General features: G+C 55.1%; 3 protein-coding genes and 1 long non-coding RNA gene across 4 annotated transcripts in view; 3 read left to right on the top strand and 1 right to left on the bottom strand.

The window, feature by feature from the left end:
• The first annotated feature begins 507 nt into the window (after positions 1–507).
• Positions 508–2,545, top strand: LOC107302531. The gene is made up of 4 exons (XR_001549389.1): positions 508–592; positions 1,090–1,143; positions 1,529–1,567; positions 2,124–2,545. It is a non-coding gene; the product is annotated as an uncharacterized LOC107302531 (long non-coding RNA).
• An 874-nt stretch (positions 2,546–3,419) lies between these two features.
• On the top strand, positions 3,420–5,729 carry TUBB4B (tubulin beta 4B class IVb). Its single transcript, XM_015831643.2, has 4 exons — positions 3,420–3,545; positions 3,635–3,743; positions 3,894–4,004; positions 4,527–5,729. The coding sequence occupies exons 1-4, from the start codon at positions 3,489–3,491 to the stop codon at positions 5,585–5,587; spliced, it is 1,338 nt and encodes a 445-aa protein (XP_015687129.1). The 5' UTR covers positions 3,420–3,488; the 3' UTR covers positions 5,588–5,729.
• Positions 5,683–9,662, bottom strand: FAM166A (family with sequence similarity 166 member A). Its single transcript, XM_029287242.1, has 7 exons — positions 9,607–9,662; positions 8,923–9,137; positions 8,038–8,405; positions 7,360–7,477; positions 6,658–6,752; positions 6,243–6,360; positions 5,683–5,811 (listed from the first exon to the last, which is right to left on the bottom strand). The coding sequence occupies exons 1-7, from the start codon at positions 9,660–9,662 to the stop codon at positions 5,723–5,725; spliced, it is 1,059 nt and encodes a 352-aa protein (XP_029143075.1). The 3' UTR covers positions 5,683–5,722.
• Positions 9,663–11,631: 1,969 nt separating this feature from the next.
• The window catches only part of EXD3 (exonuclease 3'-5' domain containing 3), a 32,886-nt gene continuing 24,191 nt past the window's right edge, over positions 11,632–20,326 (top strand). The window contains exons 1-9 of the mRNA XM_029287247.1: positions 11,632–11,665; positions 13,700–13,758; positions 14,034–14,195; positions 14,767–14,934; positions 16,935–16,988; positions 17,188–17,327; positions 17,862–17,962; positions 19,025–19,098; positions 19,183–19,221. Of these exons, the coding sequence (XP_029143080.1) occupies positions 11,632–11,665; positions 13,700–13,758; positions 14,034–14,195; positions 14,767–14,934; positions 16,935–16,988; positions 17,188–17,327; positions 17,862–17,962; positions 19,025–19,098; positions 19,183–19,221 (831 nt within the window). The remainder of the gene's footprint in view (positions 11,666–13,699; positions 13,759–14,033; positions 14,196–14,766; positions 14,935–16,934; positions 16,989–17,187; positions 17,328–17,861; positions 17,963–19,024; positions 19,099–19,182; positions 19,222–20,326) is intronic.

Below are 20,326 nucleotides of genomic sequence, written 5' to 3'. Positions count from 1 at the left end.
GGGGAGGTTAGGAGTGGATGTTTTCTGGCTCAGGCCAAGCTCTTTTCCCCCAGCCTCAAGTTCCTCCGCTTCCTCTTAAAGGGATGGCAGTCGTAGAGTTAGGGTTAACAAATGATCACGAGGGAGCCTTTTCTGCTAACCTGGAAGCACCAGTGGTCATGGGGAAGTCCAGCTCCACAGCCCAACAGCCATTCGTTGTGCTCTTTTCATTTCAGAACCCGTCAGAATCTCCATTACCAGAACCCGAGCGCGTCATCGCCACCCAAGTCAGTAGGAAGGAGGCAGTGTGGGTCTGGGAAAACAGGGCGGGCGGGTGCACGTGTTCCCCACCTGACAACTTCTTTTCTTCACTTGCCCTGTGCAGAGTGTATCTGCTCTTTAAAAGCCGGGAGCAGATTCCTCGCCTTGGCTTAGGATCCTTTTGGCAGATGCCTCTCGAGGTAGCCAAACACTGGAGCAGAGATCCTGCCGAACCCCAGCCCTTGCAGTCCGTCCCCCTCCCTCCTTGGCTGCTGCAATCATTCCCTTCTGCTTTCAGGACCCCCATGGAGAGGGAGTACATACTTCCTGAAAAGGTGCAGCCCTTTTCAAGGTAAGTGTAAGGGATCTGGGACGAAGTTTTAAATTCTCCAACAAATGAGGTCACGGCTAAGGCACTGCTTGCCTATTTAGGACATCCATCCTTTAAAAAAGGATCACATGAGCTGACCTTGTGTAGAAGAAGAAACTAAATTTTTTTACTGAAAAAAGTTCAGTGTTTTCTTCTCTGTCAATGTGCCTGACCTCTTAAGGAAACCTTGCATGTATGTGCACTTGTACTTGTGAGCTACTAGGTAGACTTCCTCTGTGCTCTGCTCCTGGGGAGCTTGTTTGGATCTGGACTGGATAGCTGGAACTGGCAGCTTTAGCCACAGCAGTTTAGAGCTCCATGTCCAATAGCCGCCCATCAGTAGGTTTGTTGGTGGGCCGGGAAAGAGGAACAGAAGTGGGAAAATTGTAGTCTGGACTTCCCAAAGGCAGCTTGGCTACCACAGACACCTGGGTGCCTGGTTGACTGCTCTCATCCAGCAAGATCCACCTGTGTTTCAGCCCTCCCTCAGCAAAGAAGTTTGTGAATGTGGAAGAGTCGGAGCCTACAGCTGTGTAAGTTTTGTGGGATGAAGGAAGTGTTCCCTCTTTTGACCTCTTCCTCCTGCAGAGGCCTAGAAAATAGATGCCCGGGTGAATTGTAGCACGGCCATGTCAACTGAGGCCAAGCAGAAAGGGGGCTTTGCACATGAATGTCATCTCTGTGAACCTTTAGCCAATGGTTAAAGAGCAGCTAGAATTTTGGTAACTTTGATCAGAAGAAAGAGGGGGTCCCCTGGTCACCCCCAGCCTCTTTGCAGCTGCTGAGCTGCCTCCCTTGCTGCCCAAGGGGAGGAGACAGGAAGCTCTCGGCTTTCCTATCCCAAATCCTTCGATCAGAGGTTCTGGTTCTTTAGCACCTTCCCTAACAGGATGCTCTTTACCTTTTTTTCCTTCCCAGAACGGGAGGCCCTCCAGAGATTGGGATGACCCCTCGAGGGTGAGTTAGCACTTCCTGAGACTGTGGGAGATGGGCAGGCTGGGTCAGCTGTTTTGTATGGAAATGTTTTTTCCAAATATGTTCTCCTTGACCCAAAGCGGTAAAACGAAAACTCGGGAGTTTTCAGGAGACAGGGCGTTGGGAGGAAGAGGGGGGACTTGTACAAACAATCACGTCTTTAAAAGGCATAGATAAGGAAAAAGCAGTGCCTGTTGGCACCCAAACCTCTGAACTTCACCTCTGCATTAATGGGATCTGAACTGCGTAGGATTAGTCAAGAAAGAGAACGTGATGGTGTAGTGGACAGCTTGAAGGAAAAGTCAATCGAGCATGCACATTTCTTGCTTGGAATCATTACAAGCGGAACTAAAGATAGAATTGTCACTATATTAGTGCAAATCTTTGCTGAAAGTATTTTATGCTGTTCTGGTCGCTTAATATGCAAAATTATTCTGTCCGCCCACTGATCTTGTTTTGTGTGAAATGTGTCCTAGGGTGTGAAAAAACAGGCACCATATCATACTGGCTTTTGTTTCTCCATCTCATTGTTTAACAGACGCGACAATCACATTTACGAAGAAGTGGAATAGGAGACTCACCCCGGAGATGGGCTGATGCGCTGTATGAACTTTTCTTCAGTGTCCTTGGGCTGCGAAGTAGCTCCTTCGGCAGGGACCACGGGGCTACCCTTTGGTCTTCCTATTAAACCGTGCTTTAATTCCTCTTAGTCCGTTGATTTTGCTGCATGTGCCACAGAACCCGTTTCTTGTTAGAAGCTTGGCCTGTTCTAGAATGTTGCATTCTGCAGCCCTCCAAAGAAAAAGTCTTTTGAAGTTAGCACTATTTTAATGTTAGGATTAAAAAGGAAAAGTAACATGTTCTTAAAATATAGTGCTTCGCAAGACAGAAAATGCAGCTTTATTAAGCTGGAAACTGAACTACATAACTGATCCATCCTGAAAGGCATAGTGGAGCGCTGATCGCTGGCAGTCTCCAGCTGCTGCTGCCTGGCCCATGCTTTGGCCTCTGCCCAGCTGGCCTCTTCATTGCTGCCTTGGCAGGGGACGATGGGAGTGCAGTTGGGGAATCCTGGAAGGGGAGCCTGGGGCTAGAGAGGAGGCCTAGCAGGCCTGGGACTTGCTTTCACTGCAGCAACTGAGGACAGAAAAACCAGAGTGCTTCAAGGCGTTTGGGGCCTGTTTGCAGCCACGGGTTTCCATTGTGGAGGATGCTGTCCGCGTGCCCTAGAGACGTTGCTAAGGCAACCGAGCCCCGTTCCTAAGAAGCGCCTTGTTTACGGCGTCCACCGCAATCGCCACGCCGATAACGCAGCGCGCGGGGAGCTTGCGCTTTTAACGTAGCACTGTTAACGTAGTCGCCGTAGTGAACAGGTTCTCGCGCCTTCATTTGCGCGGGCGTTTCCCCTGCGACCGTTACTAGGAGACGCATCTCTCAGCCGTCAATTGGAGGTCGCGATCAGTCATTCAAATCACCCAATAGAAGAGGCTCCTTCGGTTTTTTTCTTTTTTTCCGTTGGTAGGGAGCACAGAGAACCAACGTACGTGAGCAGGAGGAGGAGTTTCGGACGACCGTTGAAATGTTCTAGTAGAAAATTCGAGGGAGAACATCCTCGCGCTAAAAAACGTTCAAGCGCGGGGAGGTTTTCGGTTAAGACTGGCATCTCGAACGCCCAATCAATAGCGCAATCTAAGTACTTTTGCCCAATCGCCATTGGCGAGGCGGATGACGAGGGAGGTGGAGTGAGGTTGAGACGACGCGCGCGACTACGCGGCGCCGCCCCCTTTCTTGCGCCTCATATATAAAGGTGTGTCCGTTACCTTGACGCAGCTAGTATTCGTCGTGCCGTCGGCCTTGCTTGTCCTGCTACCCGGAACGGAGAGAAGAGGCCGATCCCGCCGCCATGAGGGAGATCGTGCATTTACAAGCCGGCCAGTGCGGCAACCAGATCGGCGCTAAGGTCGGCCAGGAAGGCGAAGGAGGCCGGGTGGGGCTCGGGAGGCCGCCTGCGCCTTCTTCTCATAGCTCTTCCCGCTTTTCCGCCCTTAGTTTTGGGAGGTGATCTCGGACGAGCATGGCATCGACCCCACCGGCACGTACCATGGCGACAGCGATCTCCAGCTCGAGCGCATCAACGTCTACTACAACGAGGCCACCGGTGGGTCCGCCGAGCGCCGGGCCTCTGATCACGCGCAGAGTGCCGGGAAGGAGGGGGCCGTCGTGCCGGCCCGGAGCTGGTGGGACGGGACCGTGGGGAGAGGGGGGGGGATTTGGGATTCGGGGCTGAGCTGGTCTCTTTCCTTCGCAGGCGGCAAGTACGTCCCTCGGGCGGTGCTGGTGGATTTAGAGCCGGGCACCATGGACTCGGTGCGCTCGGGCCCCTTCGGGCAGATCTTCCGCCCCGATAACTTCGTCTTCGGTGCGTGATGCCCGGTGGCCGAGGGCAGAAGCGGCCTCGGGGCTCGTCAGGCGAGGGTTTCGGGGCGGGGGAGGCAGGTGGCGTGCCCTGCGCGGCATCCAAATGACGGGGCCAGCGCACTTCATCCTTTGCTCATTAGGATTGGGCACTCGAGGTTAGGGAATCCGGGGATCGTTGATGATAGCCGCTCACTTAGACGATCGTTGAGTTTTCTGGGGGGGGGGGGGAGAATTGCCTTCCTCGAGAGGAGGGGGGGTTACTGGAGAAAGGCCTTCGGGGGCTGGTTTGCACGGACCCCCCATTTCAGGAGCATTCCAGGCAGGTGCGTTTGTGTTTCAGCCCTAAATGCGCCAAGAGCTGCTCAAGCAGCACGAGGGCAGCTTCCAGGCATTCCTTGGCAAAGCTCCGGCTCTGAAACGCCCGTGTCTAGCTGGGCCAGGAGCTGCTGACAAATGACTATCCTGTGGGGGGGGCGTCGCCTGATGGGTCTTCATTCTCCCACTTGCTCCCCCTCCCTTGCAGGTCAGAGTGGAGCAGGCAACAACTGGGCCAAGGGCCATTACACTGAGGGGGCTGAGCTTGTCGACTCTGTGCTGGATGTTGTAAGGAAAGAAGCCGAAAGCTGTGACTGCCTCCAGGGTTTCCAACTCACACATTCCCTGGGGGGTGGCACTGGTTCTGGCATGGGGACACTCCTGATCAGCAAGATCCGTGAAGAGTATCCAGACAGGATTATGAACACTTTTAGCGTTGTCCCGTCCCCCAAAGTGTCAGATACTGTGGTCGAGCCTTACAATGCCACTCTCTCAGTCCACCAGCTGGTGGAGAATACAGATGAGACCTATTGTATCGATAATGAGGCACTATATGACATTTGTTTCCGGACCCTGAAGCTGACCACTCCTACCTATGGCGATCTCAATCACCTAGTGTCAGCCACAATGAGTGGGGTGACCACTTGTCTGCGGTTCCCAGGCCAGCTAAATGCTGACCTGCGCAAACTGGCGGTCAACATGGTCCCCTTTCCTCGGCTACATTTTTTTATGCCCGGCTTTGCTCCGCTGACCAGCCGTGGGAGCCAGCAGTATCGTGCCCTGACAGTGCCTGAGCTCACCCAACAGATGTTCGATGCCAAGAACATGATGGCAGCTTGCGATCCCCGCCATGGGCGCTACCTCACGGTTGCAGCGGTTTTCCGTGGGCGCATGTCGATGAAGGAGGTGGACGAGCAGATGCTAAATGTCCAGAACAAGAACAGCAGCTACTTTGTGGAGTGGATCCCCAATAATGTGAAGACCGCCGTCTGTGACATCCCTCCCCGTGGCCTTAAGATGTCAGCCACCTTCATTGGCAACAGCACTGCCATCCAGGAGCTCTTCAAGCGCATCTCCGAGCAGTTCACGGCCATGTTCCGTCGCAAGGCCTTCCTGCACTGGTACACTGGGGAGGGCATGGATGAGATGGAGTTCACTGAGGCGGAGAGCAACATGAACGACCTGGTCTCCGAGTACCAGCAGTACCAGGATGCCACCGCTGAGGAAGAGGGTGAGTTTGAAGAGGAAGCAGAGGAAGAAGCAGCTTAAGAGACCTGGGGGGGGCTGTTACACCTGTGTGTTCTGTTCAAAGGTGTCACAAACTTTTATTTGCTCAAGACCTCTGTTTATGTGTGCTGCGTCATGTTTATGTCACTTGTCTGATGCTGTACATTAAAAACATTTTCATCCTGTATGTTGTCTCCGCTGTACTTCATCGTAGTAAGCTTTCCGGGTGCTGTTACCAAAAGTTAGGGCATAATTTTCGCGGATAGCTGGGGAGAAAAATCCCAAGTCAGCACCTCTGCATGCTCCAACTGGTTCTTTCTGACATGTGGGAACACAGTAGGATTGAGTGCTATGTTAGAAGAGGGAACGGGTGTAAAGACGTTACTGTTCTTTCTCTGCAAGTAAAGCTTCAGATAGAAGCGGCCACGGTCTTTTGAAAGGCTAGAGAGGATCTCACTGGCCAAAAAACAGGCAAAAAGTGTTGCCCTTGCTCTCCTTGCTTGCCATGTTCCATAACCAGGACTAAGCAGCTGCCGGCCTGAGCCAAATTGCAGCTGCTGTCTGACCTCGTGTGTTCAGTTCTGTGTAGCCAGAGGCCCTGGGAGCAAACGTGTTGCTTTGAACAGATCTCGCCTACCCCGAGGAGCCAATGGGGAGGGGAGAAACTTGTCTTAGCTTGACAGATCCCGTGACTTACTTGGCACAAATCCGGTGTAGAATGGAACCAGGCCTTTGCTGTTGTAGATCTTTGTGTTGGGCCAATAAGTGTGGGGCAGGCGCTGTCCAAAACTATACATGGGGTTTCTCAGCCTTTCCTGAGGAAGGACCATCAAGTGCGTTAGGTAGGAGAGCCGAAGTCTTGCTCTGAGATCAGCTAAATTTGGTCCTGAAGGACCAGGCGCTACAATAGCAACCCCCAACCAGGTGGCTTTGTTGCACAGAGATAGCATTGCAAGAGGAAAGGGCTGTTAAGCTGGACCCTGGCTTGGGATTCTTCCCTCGCTAAGACATTATTTCTGGGGACCAGTTTATTTGTCTCCAGGCAGCATCAGTGCCCAGGTACATGAGCTGTTTTAGGGGATGATGGGCTCTGCTCCCTGCCCCAGTATTACCTGGTTTCTATCAAAATTGTTCATGGCATCTTTCACTCCTTTCAGGTAGTTGACTCCCATAATCCAGGTGAAGCATGGGATAAATCCAGCATATCCTGTGAAGGAAGTTCCAGGGAGCTGCTCAGGACCCAAAGTGGTTGCGGCTATAACCTTTTTTACTCCTCCAGGCCCGGAACGAGGGTGGGTGTGGGGCTGTGGCTTTTTTAAAACCATTCTTGCCTAGTGAGAATTGGGAAGCGGCTGAAGGTAACGTTGGACACACATTTGCTCTCTGTTCTTCACCGAGTTAAGCTTCGGGTCTTAGAAATCCTGGCCACCTCCTTGGCATATCTGGAGGGCATCAGGCAGATGCAGGTGTTCCATCCAACACTTCCCACCCCAGATTGGCATGCTGGAGCAAGCTGCTGAAGATGGGATGTGGGTGGGGGGCGCTGGCTGAGGCACCTGGGGAAGATTTGGAGCAGGGAGGGCATGCTGTTAGCTCAAAAACTGCTTCATTGCTCTGTTTTTTTCAGAAAGGAAAGCCCTGTGTGTTTCGGTGTGCTTTTTCTGATCTTGTTTCTCTAACCCTGGTTAAAGAAGCAGAGCCTACAGAAGGAAGCACTCTGGGGGGGGGAGGAGTTCGAAGAGGGGAGGAAGACTTGGAGAGCACAAGTCTATTGTTAAGAGATCCTTCTTATCTCACCATTGCCAACAGTTTACCTGAGATGGCTTTTCGTTGAATGAGGTTGGGCAGATCCAGCCTGGGGGTCCGGTCAAAGCGCCTGACATTCACCGTTTCTGTTGCCAGTGGCAGAGGCACTCCTTCCGTCCTGGTTGGCTGAGAGCCAAAGGAAGAACAAAAAAACAATTGTGTCTTGACTTTCTGCAGGAAAAATGCAACTACCTTTCAAAGCAGTAGAAGCCAGTTGGTGTAGCTGTTAAGGCTCCAGGCTAGAAACTGGGAGACTTGAGTTTTAGGCACAAAGCCAGCTGAGGGACCTTGGGCCAGTAAACTTTCCTTCTTGAGCTCCAAGTAGTAAGTTTCTTGGTCTAAATAACAACAAAAAACCCAGACTCCTTCCCGTAGGTGTAAGTGAACATTGTCGGAAGGATTCCTCTTTCTGATCTCATGTTCTGGGTAGATTCATAGGAAACTGTTTCCCTCTGGGCTTCAGAGGTAACGGGCTAGAGTCTAGACCTAAGACTCCCCATCCCAATACTTATAGAAGCTGTTGCCCCCATCAGGATTTAGCCATCTACCGTTGAGATTGGACATAGATCTTGACTGCTATTTCCACCCTGGCCACAGGTGGGAATCGCCCAAGGGTTAAGTGCCTCTTTTCTGTGGTCTGCTCATTACAGCTGGTCTCTATTTATGGTCTGTTTCTGAGCACCTACCTGATCAGTTCCTGCGCAGCAAGGAGGCCCCCTCCAGCCCTGCCCGCATACCAAGGACATGCCAGCCTTGCAAGGTCCTCGACGCTCCTCCTGACCACACACCAGGGCAATGTCCGGATGGCAGAGAAACCTTTCCTCGCCTTTTGGGGAGACCAGCTGTGAGCTGGCTGTGGCTGCAAACTGCCTCCACCCTGGCCCACAAGCCAGCCGGATGCCGGGATGACAGGGGATGACCTTTCTCTGAGCTGCCAGTGGTGCTGGATGGGCCTGTGTCCATGGAGGAAGGTCAGGCAGGGGAAGGACCCTTGGCAAAGGGGGCCGGAAGTCTTGGCCTGGAATAGGAAAGCAACCTCTGTAGGATTCAAATCCTAGAGGGAAATAGAGGGAGAAAACCAACATCCTAAATTCAACCTTGAAAGGAGCCAGGAAAAAAAACACACTTTTCAATCATTCTGGGGCTTCCTACAGAGCCAGCAAAACGGTGGAAGTAGGGATGGGGGGTGGTCCTGGGATGGGAACTAAGAGGCCGCTGGGGTGAAGCCCTACCCATGTGCAGAAAGCCCCTTGGGTAATTCCTTAAGAAACCACCTATCCCTGGAATGCAACTCTGGAGCAGGGCTGGACCCTTTCTCCTACCAGGTTTGTTTTTTTTTTGTAAGAGGATTTTTTTGGTGGTAGGATAAAATTTCCCTGAATTTCTATTATTTGCCCAGTTGTGTAGTTCTGTGTTAGTGTGCCATGATTCAGGAGTGCAATTTAGTCGAGCCGAAGCAGTAGAGCCAGCAGGAATCATCCCAGACACACAAGGAGCCTTCTTGCCCACTGGGGACACAGCCTTTGACCAGAGCTTGGTGTCCCTCTCCCAGCTTTCCTTCAGATGCGCACCTGTGTATCCTGGGATGTACAGCTGGCCCTGATCCATCCTGTCTGGTGCAGGGAGTTTCTGCTGGCTGAAGTCTTCCGTGAACTTGGGTCTCCTCAAAGGTGTGAGAACGGAGCACGGGCTCTTGCGGACCTCAGGGTCGGTCAGCATCCTGGAGGTGGTTCTGCCATAGCTTTGCCCAACATGGTAGCGGACCTGGGGGTAAAAGCCCCCGTATCTTGGGAGGCACAAACAGGTAAAAGGAAATGAATCCACACATTAGCATGCCTGAAAAATGGCATTAATTTAGCATCAGTAAAAGTCGCCTGGCACCAATACTGTTAGAGATCTGCCATGGCAATTGTATTGGTTTAGGAGATCCATGAAGAGAAGAGCCTTCCTTCCCTGAAGGAGGGTGGAAAAGGGACTGGGAGAAATTGGGGCGGGGCGGGGGGGGGACAGAAAGCCAACCTAATCCTAAAATCGGAAAGCTTTTGCGAGGGGCTCAGGCGGAGGCGCTTCCCGGGAGGCTGGCGTGTAGCTGGCACAGCCTTCCCAAGTTCCGTAGACTCCGGGAAAACAGGCTGCTTCGCCGCCTCCGGGAGTCCGGGGCTCAGCGGTGGACTGCCTCGGTAGGGGGAAGCTCTGCAGAGAGACCGGCATTAAGTCACATGTCTCCGGCGAGAGGCCTCCAGCCGCGGACTCACCCAGGGATGTAGTAGGGATCCTGGGGGAAGAAGCTGCACTTCTGGGCGGCTGTCATGGTGGGTCGGCGCTGCTCGGCGGGCTTGGGCGGGCCGGGGCCGGCTTGTCCCCCGGGCGACCATTGTGAGGCGGCCCGCGGGGGGGATGCGCCTTCCTCGCGGGGGCCCCCTTCCCACCGCTGGGGTGCTGCGCGGGGCGGCCGCGAGGGGGCAGCCGAGGACCGCCCAGCGGACCGCAGCCCTGCCTCGCGGGGCCGTCGTCCCGCCGCCCGCCGTTCGAGTTCCGCCCGGGGTTTCCCCCGCCGGGGACCGTCTGGGCGGTGCACAGGCGAAGCGCCGCTTCCGGCAGTTTAGCCTGGCGCGGGGCCGCCGCTTCCCTCCGTCGCGCGCTGGGCTCGGCTTCCCGGAAGGGCGCGCGGGAGACGGCCCGGCGGGGGAGGGGCCAGGCCGGAAAAGCTCGGTTCGCTCCCGCGGCCGGCCAGAGGCCCCGGCGGCTTCCCCAGAGCGGCGCTCCGGTCGGCGGGCGGCGGGCGCCGAGTGGGCCGAGGGCTTCCTCCTCTCTCCTGCAGCGGGAGCTCCTGCCTCCGGGCGAGGGAGACCCCGCCGGACGGGAAGGCTGGAGGCCCCCGGGGAGCAGGTGGGTGCCTGAGGGAGGCCGGTCCCTCGCCGGGGGGCCTGGGGGGCCGTTGGCGGCCTGGGGAACCCCCTGCTCGCCCGCCCCCTACCCGGCGCTCCTCTCCGCGGGGGGGGGAGAGGCCTGGGGTGGCTGTGGGCCTTTATGTGGCAGAGGCCGCCGGCCGCTCTCCTCGGGCCCCTGTTGGGCTCCAGGCCCTGGTTCTCCGTGGGGTCCAGTTGGGTTCAGTGCGGCACAAAGTCTGGTGGGGGCCTCGGGCCTAGCAGAGCCCCGAGACCCCCTCCCTCCCCAGCTGCAGCCTGGGAGTGTTTCTGCACCACAGCGGGTGAGTTTTTTTGAGCCAGCCGTGATGTGATTGTGTCTCGTGGCAGACCCGGCTGATGTTTTGGTCATCAGTATGCCGGACAGGATCTTTTTTCCCAGTGGTTTCTAATTTGGATGGAGCTGCAGTATCAGATCTTTGGAAACGAAGTAGATCCCTGAAGAGCTCTCTGTGCCAGGAACAGCAGCTGACTGGCTCTCCATTGATATGGTTTGGCTTTACTGGACACTTCCATGTGGTTTGTGGATCTTTTTAAAGTCTGCAGCCCCTGAGAAATGTTAAATGGATCACAGATGTCAGCTGCAGGGGCTGTCTGTGCTGTACAGGACCTTAGGAAAAATATCCACATCCCTGGGAATCCTCTGTTGGCAGCGCATCCAGCAGCCCCTGATTTTCAGCTAGCTAAGATGCTAGCAGTGCGTCTTAATTTTTTTTGTGCTCTGGAGGTTTTTTAAAAAAAAATCTTTTAAGTCAAAGTGAAAAACAAAATAAAAAAGCAGCACACTCAGCAATTGTCCAGAAAAAACATTTGGCTCTCTCTTCCTGTGCAGCTGTTTTTATTCTCAAGAATAAATGCTGGCTCCCAGTGCATTTCTTCAGCCTTTATCTCACTGGAGAGGCCATGCTTGGCGGATCCTGGTGCCTGTGAAATGCCAGCCCAGAGAAGTTGGCTTCTGCACACACCTTTAACCTGTGCTTGGTCAGGTTCCTTGAGTTGGGCTTGCTTCCCATCTTTCTTTTGTAAGGGGGCCTTGGTCTAATCGGCATCTCAGCAGTGGCCAGGAAGCAGCGTTTAGGCAACCTGGAAAGGGACCTAGGAGAGGCTGCCCCTCAACTCCTCCTCAGCAGTTTTTCTTCCCAGCATTTGGCAGCGGCTTCCCCAGCAAGCGCAGCCCTCCTCCGCCCTCCAGATTGAATAATTTACTTGGGACGAGGCTACCCCCCCCCCCGAGGGTTGGTGGTGGTAGCAGAGGTGGCATTTGGTGTCTGTCATCCACTTGTTGCGAGTAACCAAATTCTCTCCTGCTTCCAGGACGAGGGGGCAGCTGTCTTCCATCCCCCAGAAGACACCATGGTGGAAGATTGCCCAAGTCACAGCTCCAGTGGTGAGGCCCAGCTTCTGATGGCTCTTCCTCCTCCTTTTCCTGGCTCCTTGTTGCGGAGTCCTTTACCCTCTGGTGGTCCCCCTTTTTAGATACCAGCCAATATGTAATTTTTGAAATGTGAGGTTGGCCACAAAGACTACCAGGTTGTTGTAGAGAGGTATGGATTTCAGGCTGTGGGTCTCCTTCTTTAAATGAGTCCCTCTAAAACCACAGAAGGGTTTTAGTCCCCTGCAAGTTGTACCCAGAGGTTTCCAGGAGCCATTGGTGCAACTCCCCCCCCCTTTTTTTAGACTTCGCAAGTTTGCATCTGTGTACTTTTGTGCATCCCTTCCCTCCTGCATATTTAGAAAGCTGAGTTGTCCGTCAGCAAAAAATATTTTTGGCTTTGGGAAAAGGGAGAGGGGGAATCCACAGAAATACCCAAGGCCCTTTTTTTGGCCTTCTCATTCCAGAGGGAGGGGAGATGGACTGGCAGGTTCCCCATCTATGTTTTGCATAAAACAAGCGTTAGCAGTGGGCCTTTTGGCAGAAACATAATCTAAATTCTCTTTGGGCAATAGCTAGTTTGTGTCGTAAAAGAAATTAGTCCTGTAGAATGTGTGGTGGGTAGGATAGAGATGTCTGGGAGGTGGGGGGGGGGAGTACAGTACAGGGAAGATTGCTTGGAGAAGCCAAATTCAGTAGGAAAACATTTTTAAGTTTTGAAAGCCCTTGGCGAGGGAGCCTGCTGTGAATATTTCCAAAACTTCCCAGAAAATTCTCGCCCAGCTACGGGCTGAGGAGACTGCAGGCTTCCACCAGATGTAAGCGCTCCAAGGAAACTTTGGCTGCCTTCTTGGATTCTCTCCTATGCTCCAGCCCTCTCCCATCTGACCGGTTCGGGGGTCGCCTCCGCCTGTCACCCTTCGCCTGTCTGTCCTTCCTGCAACAGGCGGCCCCTGTTTAGCTGTTTCCAAGACAAACATTGGCTTTGCAGGGGGGGTGGGGTGGGGGCTGCAGAGCTGCTTCCTCAAATTAAAGGCCTGGAGCCCCAGGCTGTCAGCCTGCCAAGCTGAAGGCCCAGTTCCTCTTCTCCTTTGCAGGCAGAGGCTCCAGCAGACAAGAGTCGCTCTCTGCTGGAGCCCCATTGTTCAGATCTCAGGGTGCCCCCAGTGCTGAGTCATCACGTCCCTCCCCCCGTGCACGCTCAGACGGGGGGGGGCTTCCTTTCATGCTGTCGTTTAACCCCCCCCCTTTCTTTGATGCCCAATTTTGAGAAGCAGAGACAGCCACGCCTGCAGGGTGAGGTGCTACGCCCCCCCCTCCCCTTGCATTTTGTCTGTGTGGGAGGAGGAAATCCTGGCTCAGACTGAGCTGCAGCTGCCTGCAAGGGACTATTTGCCCAATATCTCCCAGGCCACAAAGGCTGGAAACATCAGCTATTCCACCCCAAACTCTGGGGACCAGACCTGGCACCAACCAGCCTTATCCCAGGAGAGTCAGCCTGCTGGACCCCTCCCCCTCCTGGGGCTGCAGGTTGGGAGGGAGGAGAACTGGTAGTTTCAGGGCTGCCCTCCCTCCCTGGGGTGTCTCGCCAGCCAAGGTGCTTGAGCCTGCATTTCCTGCTCCATCATGTGAGGAAAATGGGACACCGACGAGTGTTTCTGGGGAGGAGGACGAAGCAGTCGTGGGTCTCTGCAGAGCAGCGCTTCCTGTAAGGGAGGAAGATCAGAGGGCCCAGCCCAGCCTCTTGTTGGCCCCGGGTTCTCTGGGGGCCTTCCCGGGTGGAGCATCTGGCCAGGGGAGCTGATTGCAACAAGGACACACACACCCCCAGGCAAAAATGTTCTGGATGGGCCATTTAGATGAGCGATGGAAAGGCAGTTTTCTGGTTGGTTTTAGGGGACGCTGATGCCCTCAGCAGGGCAGGAGGACTCTCCTCCACCCAGGGCTGTGTGTGCATGGTGGGAGCCCTGGGCCTCGTGGGTGGAGGGAACAAATCCCACTTTACATTTTGTTTCTCTCCTTCCCTGGGTTTTCTCTCCCTTCCTCCAGAGCAGGACGCCTTGCTCCAGAAACTTCAGGCTCTCTGGGCATGGAGAGACATGGAAAAGGTGAGTTCGATAAAGCATTGTACAAGAAGTGCCTACATTTGCCGCAGTGCCCCCCCCCCGTGGGGATCTCCACTCTCTCCTCTTTCTGAAGAGGAAGCTGTGTGGCCCCCCACTTTTGCTTCCATCTGCCCAGGCCCCCTGAGGACCAGCTGGGGGCTGCTTGGTTAACTGAGGGTGGGGGGTTGGCCATCTCAAAAGCTGGGTGCCCCACGTGGGATTTGTGCCCTGGGGACTGGCAGAGCAGGGTCAGCAGAGGTCCTTCTGGGTTTCCCTAGCTCCGGGAAGAAATGCGCCTGGGCTTTGCCAGCCTGTGCGACCCATTGGCGTGGCTCCTGGATGTGCTGGATTGCTGTGGGGACTGGAGAGGGCCAGGCTTGCTGACCCACATTGTCCGCGAGCTGCAGGGCTGGATAAAGAGCCATGCCAGTGATCAGCCGGTAAGGTGACTGCCGGACTCAGCTTGGGCGTAGGCCTCTGCGCCTTGGCCCTGAGTGGGGCTCCGTGGAAGACTGGGGTACCCTGGGGAGACGCAGAGCCCTTGCCCAGCTGCCCCTCGAACGGGCCACAGTGGAGTGGCTTCTCAAGGGTATCTGGGCTCCTGTTGGGGCTTCTGGGGCTCTGTGTTTCTGCAGATTCTGCTTATGGCCCGATGACATTCGTTGCCACTTCCCTCAAAAGTTTCACATTCCTTGCGGACCTGGGGAGGGAAGAGGGGTCTCCCATTTCTCAGTTTCCCCAATTTCCCTGCCAGAAGGAAGCCTGGTGGTGTCCAGCTGGGCCCTTGCTGGGCTCCTCTTGGCCTGCCTGCCCAAGACACCCAAGAAGCGATCTGTCCCGTGTTCCTGGACATAGACTGCTTCTGGTGCGGGAGGCGCTCTCTCCTCCTGCCCCCTGGGTGAGGCAGGGCAGCAGGCCTGCTCTTTGGAAAAGGCCCTCGAAGCAGGAGGCTCCCAGCCTGGATTGCTTTGGGTCTAGGATTCACCGCATCTCTCTCTCTGGTGCCCTCAGTCTGGCTTAAAGCTGAAGGCGCTGCAGGCCCGTCTCTTTCCCGTGCTCACCCGGTGCAATGTCAGCCTGATGCAGCCCCTGATCAGCATCTATCAGCTCCACACCGCAGACCGCCAGCATTTGCTGTGCTTCGTTAGCCAGCTCTGCCAACAGGGGAAGTTCAAAGAGGTGAGGTGCCCTCGCTTGGCCACTGGGGGGCATTGTTGCTCTCCGTCTGCCTGGGCCTGGGAGGAAGGGGCCTGCCTGGGTGCAGGTGGCAGCAGGCGCAGGAGGGCCGGGGCTTTCGGGGGATCTCCTGCCAGGCCCCTTTTGGAAACCAGGTGGGAATCCTGTAGGCAGGCCGCGCCCCTCTGGGTTACCCCCTAGCCGATCCGAGGGCGTCTGCGCCTGCCCAAACGGGCCTTTCTGGCACCCCCCTCCCTCCCCCTGGTGAAGGTGGCAGAGAAAGGAGGCCCTTCTCGGGAAGGAAGGCTGCTCTCCCACCCCCAGCAGAAGCGGCCCCCCTGCTTCGGTGCCCCCGTGATGTCACAAAGGACACGGAAGGCCCTCTCAGCTTTGAATGGCGGGGTCCCACAGCTTAACGTGCCACGATAGTTCATGTCGGGATGGCGGCCGCCTCGGGGCGGCATGAATGCTGTCCTGTGTCCATTGAGTTATTTTATTCGCATTTTTTAAACAGCTCCTAAAGGTAGAAATAAGAAGATATCTGTGCCTTTAAAAGGGAGGGGTTGGGGGGCTGTGGCTCAGGACTGGGGGCAGGCAGGGGGTCCTTCGGAGGCTGCCTGGAGCAGAGCAGCTTTTCTTCAGAGGGCTGCTCTGGTCCATTCAGAAGCGGTGGTGGGGCGGGAAGAACCGGCCTCCCTCCTGGCCAGAGAAACGGGCCAGGCCACGTTGGACGTCCCGGCCCGGGCAAAGTCTCTCCTGCTGGGAAGGCCTTTCGGATCACGAGGGGCAAATGCTTCCTTCCCCCAGAGTTTTCAGCATGGCTCTGCCAAGTAATTTGGAGTTGGATCTGCAGGAAATGTTCTTTTCTCCGCAGCCCCATGAGAGGGTGGCAGACGATTGGAGGTTGCCTGTGTGTGTGTGTGTGTTTGTCTGTGCATTTGTGAAAGAAAGGGGGGGGGTTGAATTCAGAATAACACAATCCCCAGGGAGGAGGAAGGAAGGGACCTCCGCGCAGGGCCTCTGTTTCGAGAGATAATTTATCCCTGGATAGCCGGGCTCAGAAAGAAGGGAAGGGCTGGGGCTTGGGGGCTTCCAGGTGGGCCCCTCCCTGATCACAGAGGAAAGCAGATGGGCGGCTAGTCAGGCATTTGCAGCAGCCCAGCAGCCCCACACTCCTTACCGGCCGAACTCTCAGCTGCCCTCGCTGGTTCCCATTGGATTCCAGAGAGCAACTGGTCCCAAGGGGATTATAAAAATAACAGCAAGGGAACGGCATGGAGGCGCAGTTAGGTCTGCTCAGTTTTTTCCTTGCCAGCCTCCTCCCTCCCCTCTCACGCCTTTCCAAAGCTGATCAAAATAGAAGCCTGGGAATGGCCTCGGGTCCCCACCCCCCCTCCCCCCTTTGGTCCTCTTCAGCTTTTCAGAGGGGGCAAAGTTAGGTTCGTACTGGAGGCTTGGGATAGCTGTGGAATTGCTCTGCAGTTTAAATGCCATGTGGTGGGATCACTTTACGCGCTTCTGAATGAATGGCCAGAGACATCCTGGGCTCCCGAGGGCTTTCTGGGCATCCCTGGGGGCCGAGTGTCTTGTGGGGGGGGAGCTTTGTTTGTAAAGACTGGGTCGAGTGAGGCTCCTAGACCAGGCACACGCCTGAATAGCCCTACCAGAGGGGAATAACGTTGGTGGAGTTCTTCATGCCCTCTGAGCTGGGCTGTTTGCTTGCAGATGTTTCGTTGCCCAAGTGGGTACTACCCCCAGGGTGAGTCACTGGTGCTTGCAGATGTTGGTAACTCTTTGGGGCAAAAGTCACTCAGAGGGAGAGGTGCCCCTTCTGAGAGGCGTGTGCACTGAGAGGGGGTAGGACACCCTCTTGCTGTGCTTGAAGAGACTGCGTTTTTCAAGGAGTTCCCCGGCCTCTGTGTGTGTATACTTCCAAAAACCCTTTCTCCCGACCCTTTGCACTGCTTTATTAACTCCCTCTCCCACCTTTCCTTGTTTCCTAGGCTGCTACTTTAAGTATAAAACTGAAACTTCAACCAGACCTGGAATTTGAGAAGGTAAATTCCATGCAAAATGCAGATGTCCTTGCATCGCCTTCCTGCTTCTCCCTGAAATGCTAGCTGTCTATCTGCAGGGACCGAGAACATTCAGGGTGGTTTGGCCTGGTTGGGTGGCTGCTCTGGGGTTTCTTCGTACAGCCTTTTTGATTAAAGAGAGTGTGGGGTGCCAATTCCCCCTCCCCCATCTGTGCCCTAGATGTGCGTTCCGTTGCTGCTTCAGGACAAAATAGAACTCGTCGAAGCTTACGTGGAAGGCAGCCCTGAGCGGCAGCAGAGCCTCTTGCGACTCCTGGACTCGTGGTCCATGCCAGGCTTCCAGGCCAAAGACCTGGCAAGGTGAGGGGGCCGCTGGGAGGGGAGGACTTCTCTCCTGGGGGAGCAGCATTCCCAATCCCGCATCAGCTGAGCTCCTGCGGCTGCTAACATTCCTGAAATTCTCTCTGCGGAAGGAGTAAATGTTATTTCTTCCTCATTGCTTTTATTCTTACTTTACTGTTGCTTATAATTAATGTGGGGGGAGCCCCCCTCGAGCACCAGAGTCCCACCTGCTGAATACTGAAAAGGTCCCCACACAAACGTGCTTCAGATCCTTGCTGCCATGTGAATTCGGTTTCAAAAGAGTGCCCGAATATGCCTTCTGAGCTCCTGATGAATCAGAGCACGTTTGTGTGTGTGTGTGTGTGTGTGTGTGTGTGTGTGTGTGCGTGCGCCTGTATGCACAGGGGGGTGGGGGGGGTGGGGGTATCCTTGGTTAAGTGGCTGGGAGGAATTCTGCCCTTACTCCCTCCCCAGGACCAGGGACACCTGGCGGGAGGCCCAGTGATCTTGCCGGCTGGACTGACTCCCTCCGTCTCTTTGGCTCCCTTTCAGACAGTATCAAGCCCTGCCTGGCAAGTGGCCGGAGAAGATCAACTGCAGGAGGATGCATAAAATGGCCTTCCGGTTGCTGGACAGATACAGCCTGGGCCCAGGTGGGCACATCCGGCATGTTCCATGGGAGGGAAGCCTTCATCCTGGGGGACGGTTGGGAGCTGGGAGAGAGAGAGAGAGAGAGAGAGAGAGAGAGAACTGGGCCCCGCAGTCTGAAGGGAGCAGAGAGAGCAGGTTCTGCCCAGAGAGAATGCGTGGCCCAACCCTGCACCCTCTTCAGGACTGCGAAACAAATGGTATTTTTCATTTGCTGGACAGATCGCCAGCCACGTACGCACTCCCTCCTGCAAATGCACTTTCAAGTATATCTTTTTTAAAAATGGGGGCTACAAATTGACTTCTGAAAAAAGCTTCAGCCTTTCAAGGTTGCCAGGTCTGGTATTACCCCCCATTTGCTCCTTCGGCATTTTTACCATATTCACTCCGAGTGCTTCTTCAAATGCACCCACTTCAAGCTTAAGCAAGATTCTTCTCACTGCTAAGCTGAGAGGTGAATTCAAGGCCAGTGGTGGTTCAGATTTGCCCCCCCCCCCGCGATTGGCAGGGCCTTGGCCAGGCTCGTAAAGCTTGCTGAGGACGGAGGGTGCCCTGCCTGCCTGCCTGCCTGCCTGCCTGCCTGCCTGCCTGCCTGCCTGCCTGCCTGGGGTTTGCAAGCACCGCATGTGCCTGAAGGGCCGACTCTGAGCAGCCTGGCAAGTGGCTGTGGGTCTCCCTGCGAGGTGAGCTGCTGCCAACAGCAGAGGGCAGGCGGGAGCTGCCCTGGAAGGCGGGTCTCTCCTGCATCCGCCTGAGCGAAGTGCCTGCACTCTCTGCTCCTCTCTCCTGTTGGTCTGTTGCTTGGAATCACACAGACGCAGGCTTACATATTTCCAAGGGGGAGTTGACTAGCACAGCCTCCCTGGTGTTGGTCCCTCCGGATCTCTTGGGACTACCGCATCCTGCATCCTCGGCTTCAGAGCCTTAAAGAGTCCAGCACATGGCAGGGGGGAAGGACCTGGGCCGGTGGCGGAATGAGTCCTGCAGAACTCTACTTGGTCCCTTTCTCTACTTTCACTGACCCATCCTTTCTGTCTCTCCCTTCCTTCTCTCCCCCCCCCCAATAGAGCTTTGTCCCCATATTCTCAACCAGCGACACCTGGGCACTTTGAAATACCTACTCCACAAGAGATTTGTTGAGGTATGTCGTGGGAAGGGGGAGGGTGTTAAAAGGCCATGGAGGTTCCAGCGTCTTCACAGCATTGTTTCGCAATGTCTCTTGCAGAAATCCATGACGCAAGAAAACTGGGCAGATCACATCCAGGTCAGTGTGATTTTGCTCCCAGCCAGGCAGGTCTCTGTGGCTGCTGCCTCAGCCACTGTCCACGAGACCATCATGTGGCTGGCTTGGTTTGGGTTCAGGCTGGATGCCAAGCGGTTATTGTGGTTTGCCAGGTAGAGCTGGTGTGTCTTGCTCTACAGGGGACAGTTGGAACAAACTGTGGCTCATTGCAGGGGTGAATCTGTCTCGGCCCTCCTGTGCTGAAGCAGATGAAACTCCTGCGTTCCAATCATCAGAAGCGTGAGCCACACGTTCACTTCCTTGTGAAAAGTCCATCAGAGGCTTCCGGCCTGCAATAAATGCAGATAATGCTTTTTCTCTAATCAGAGAAGTTAATTTATCCATTCCAGCAAGTTCTGTCAACCCTACCGACCGTTCCTCCACAGTAGGTAGTGTCACCTCTTTTCCCCTCTGGGCACGCAGTAATCTCACTGGTGTGGGTTTCTTTTTTGTGGTTGGGGTCCTCTGCGTTAGACCCAGTTACATTTTGCGGTGTGTTCATCGGAAATTGTCCTGTGGTGTGATTATTCCAAAGCAGCCATGTGAGTGTAGACCTGAAGAGGTTACCTTGGAGGGGAATGGGAATGGGAAGCACGGGAAGGATGCTGCTCTCTCTGGAAGGTGGCAATTATGGATTGAGGGGAATCCTGGTTGCGTTGCCAGGCGGTGAATGTCTGCGCGCACTCAGCCCGCCCTGTCAAGCATCCGATTTTCACAACAGAAAGCGCTGGGGGGTTTTCAGTTAAGGCATTGAGAGAGATCCGAAAGAGGGAGGAAATGCCTCTGAGGAGCCTTCCATTGGTTAAAGATCTTGCAAACTTATTCTGTGCTGCTTTGGCCTGCAGCCAGGTGGACGCCTCAGATAAGGCTAAGGATCTGTAACCAAGAGCCGTCCACCGCAAAACGGGATTTGGAGAATGCAAGAGCCGAGCCTTCAGCTTATTTGTAGCTCCAGGGGGATGGAGCTGGACTTGGAGGCATCTGCTTCCCCCCCCCCCCCGCCCAGCCCCAGCCCCAAAAGCACACCCAGCCACTTAGGAGGCGCAGCAGCAGCAGCAGCAGCAGGAGGGAGGGAGGGGGCTGTGCT

Source organism: Protobothrops mucrosquamatus, unplaced genomic scaffold (assembly GCF_001527695.2).
Source record: "Protobothrops mucrosquamatus isolate PMUCROS unplaced genomic scaffold, P.Mucros_1.0 scaffold_270, whole genome shotgun sequence".
Lineage (NCBI taxonomy): Eukaryota > Metazoa > Chordata > Lepidosauria > Squamata > Viperidae > Protobothrops > Protobothrops mucrosquamatus.
Note: the sequence above shows the minus strand (reverse complement) of the source record. Positions and strands in the feature narration are given on the sequence as shown.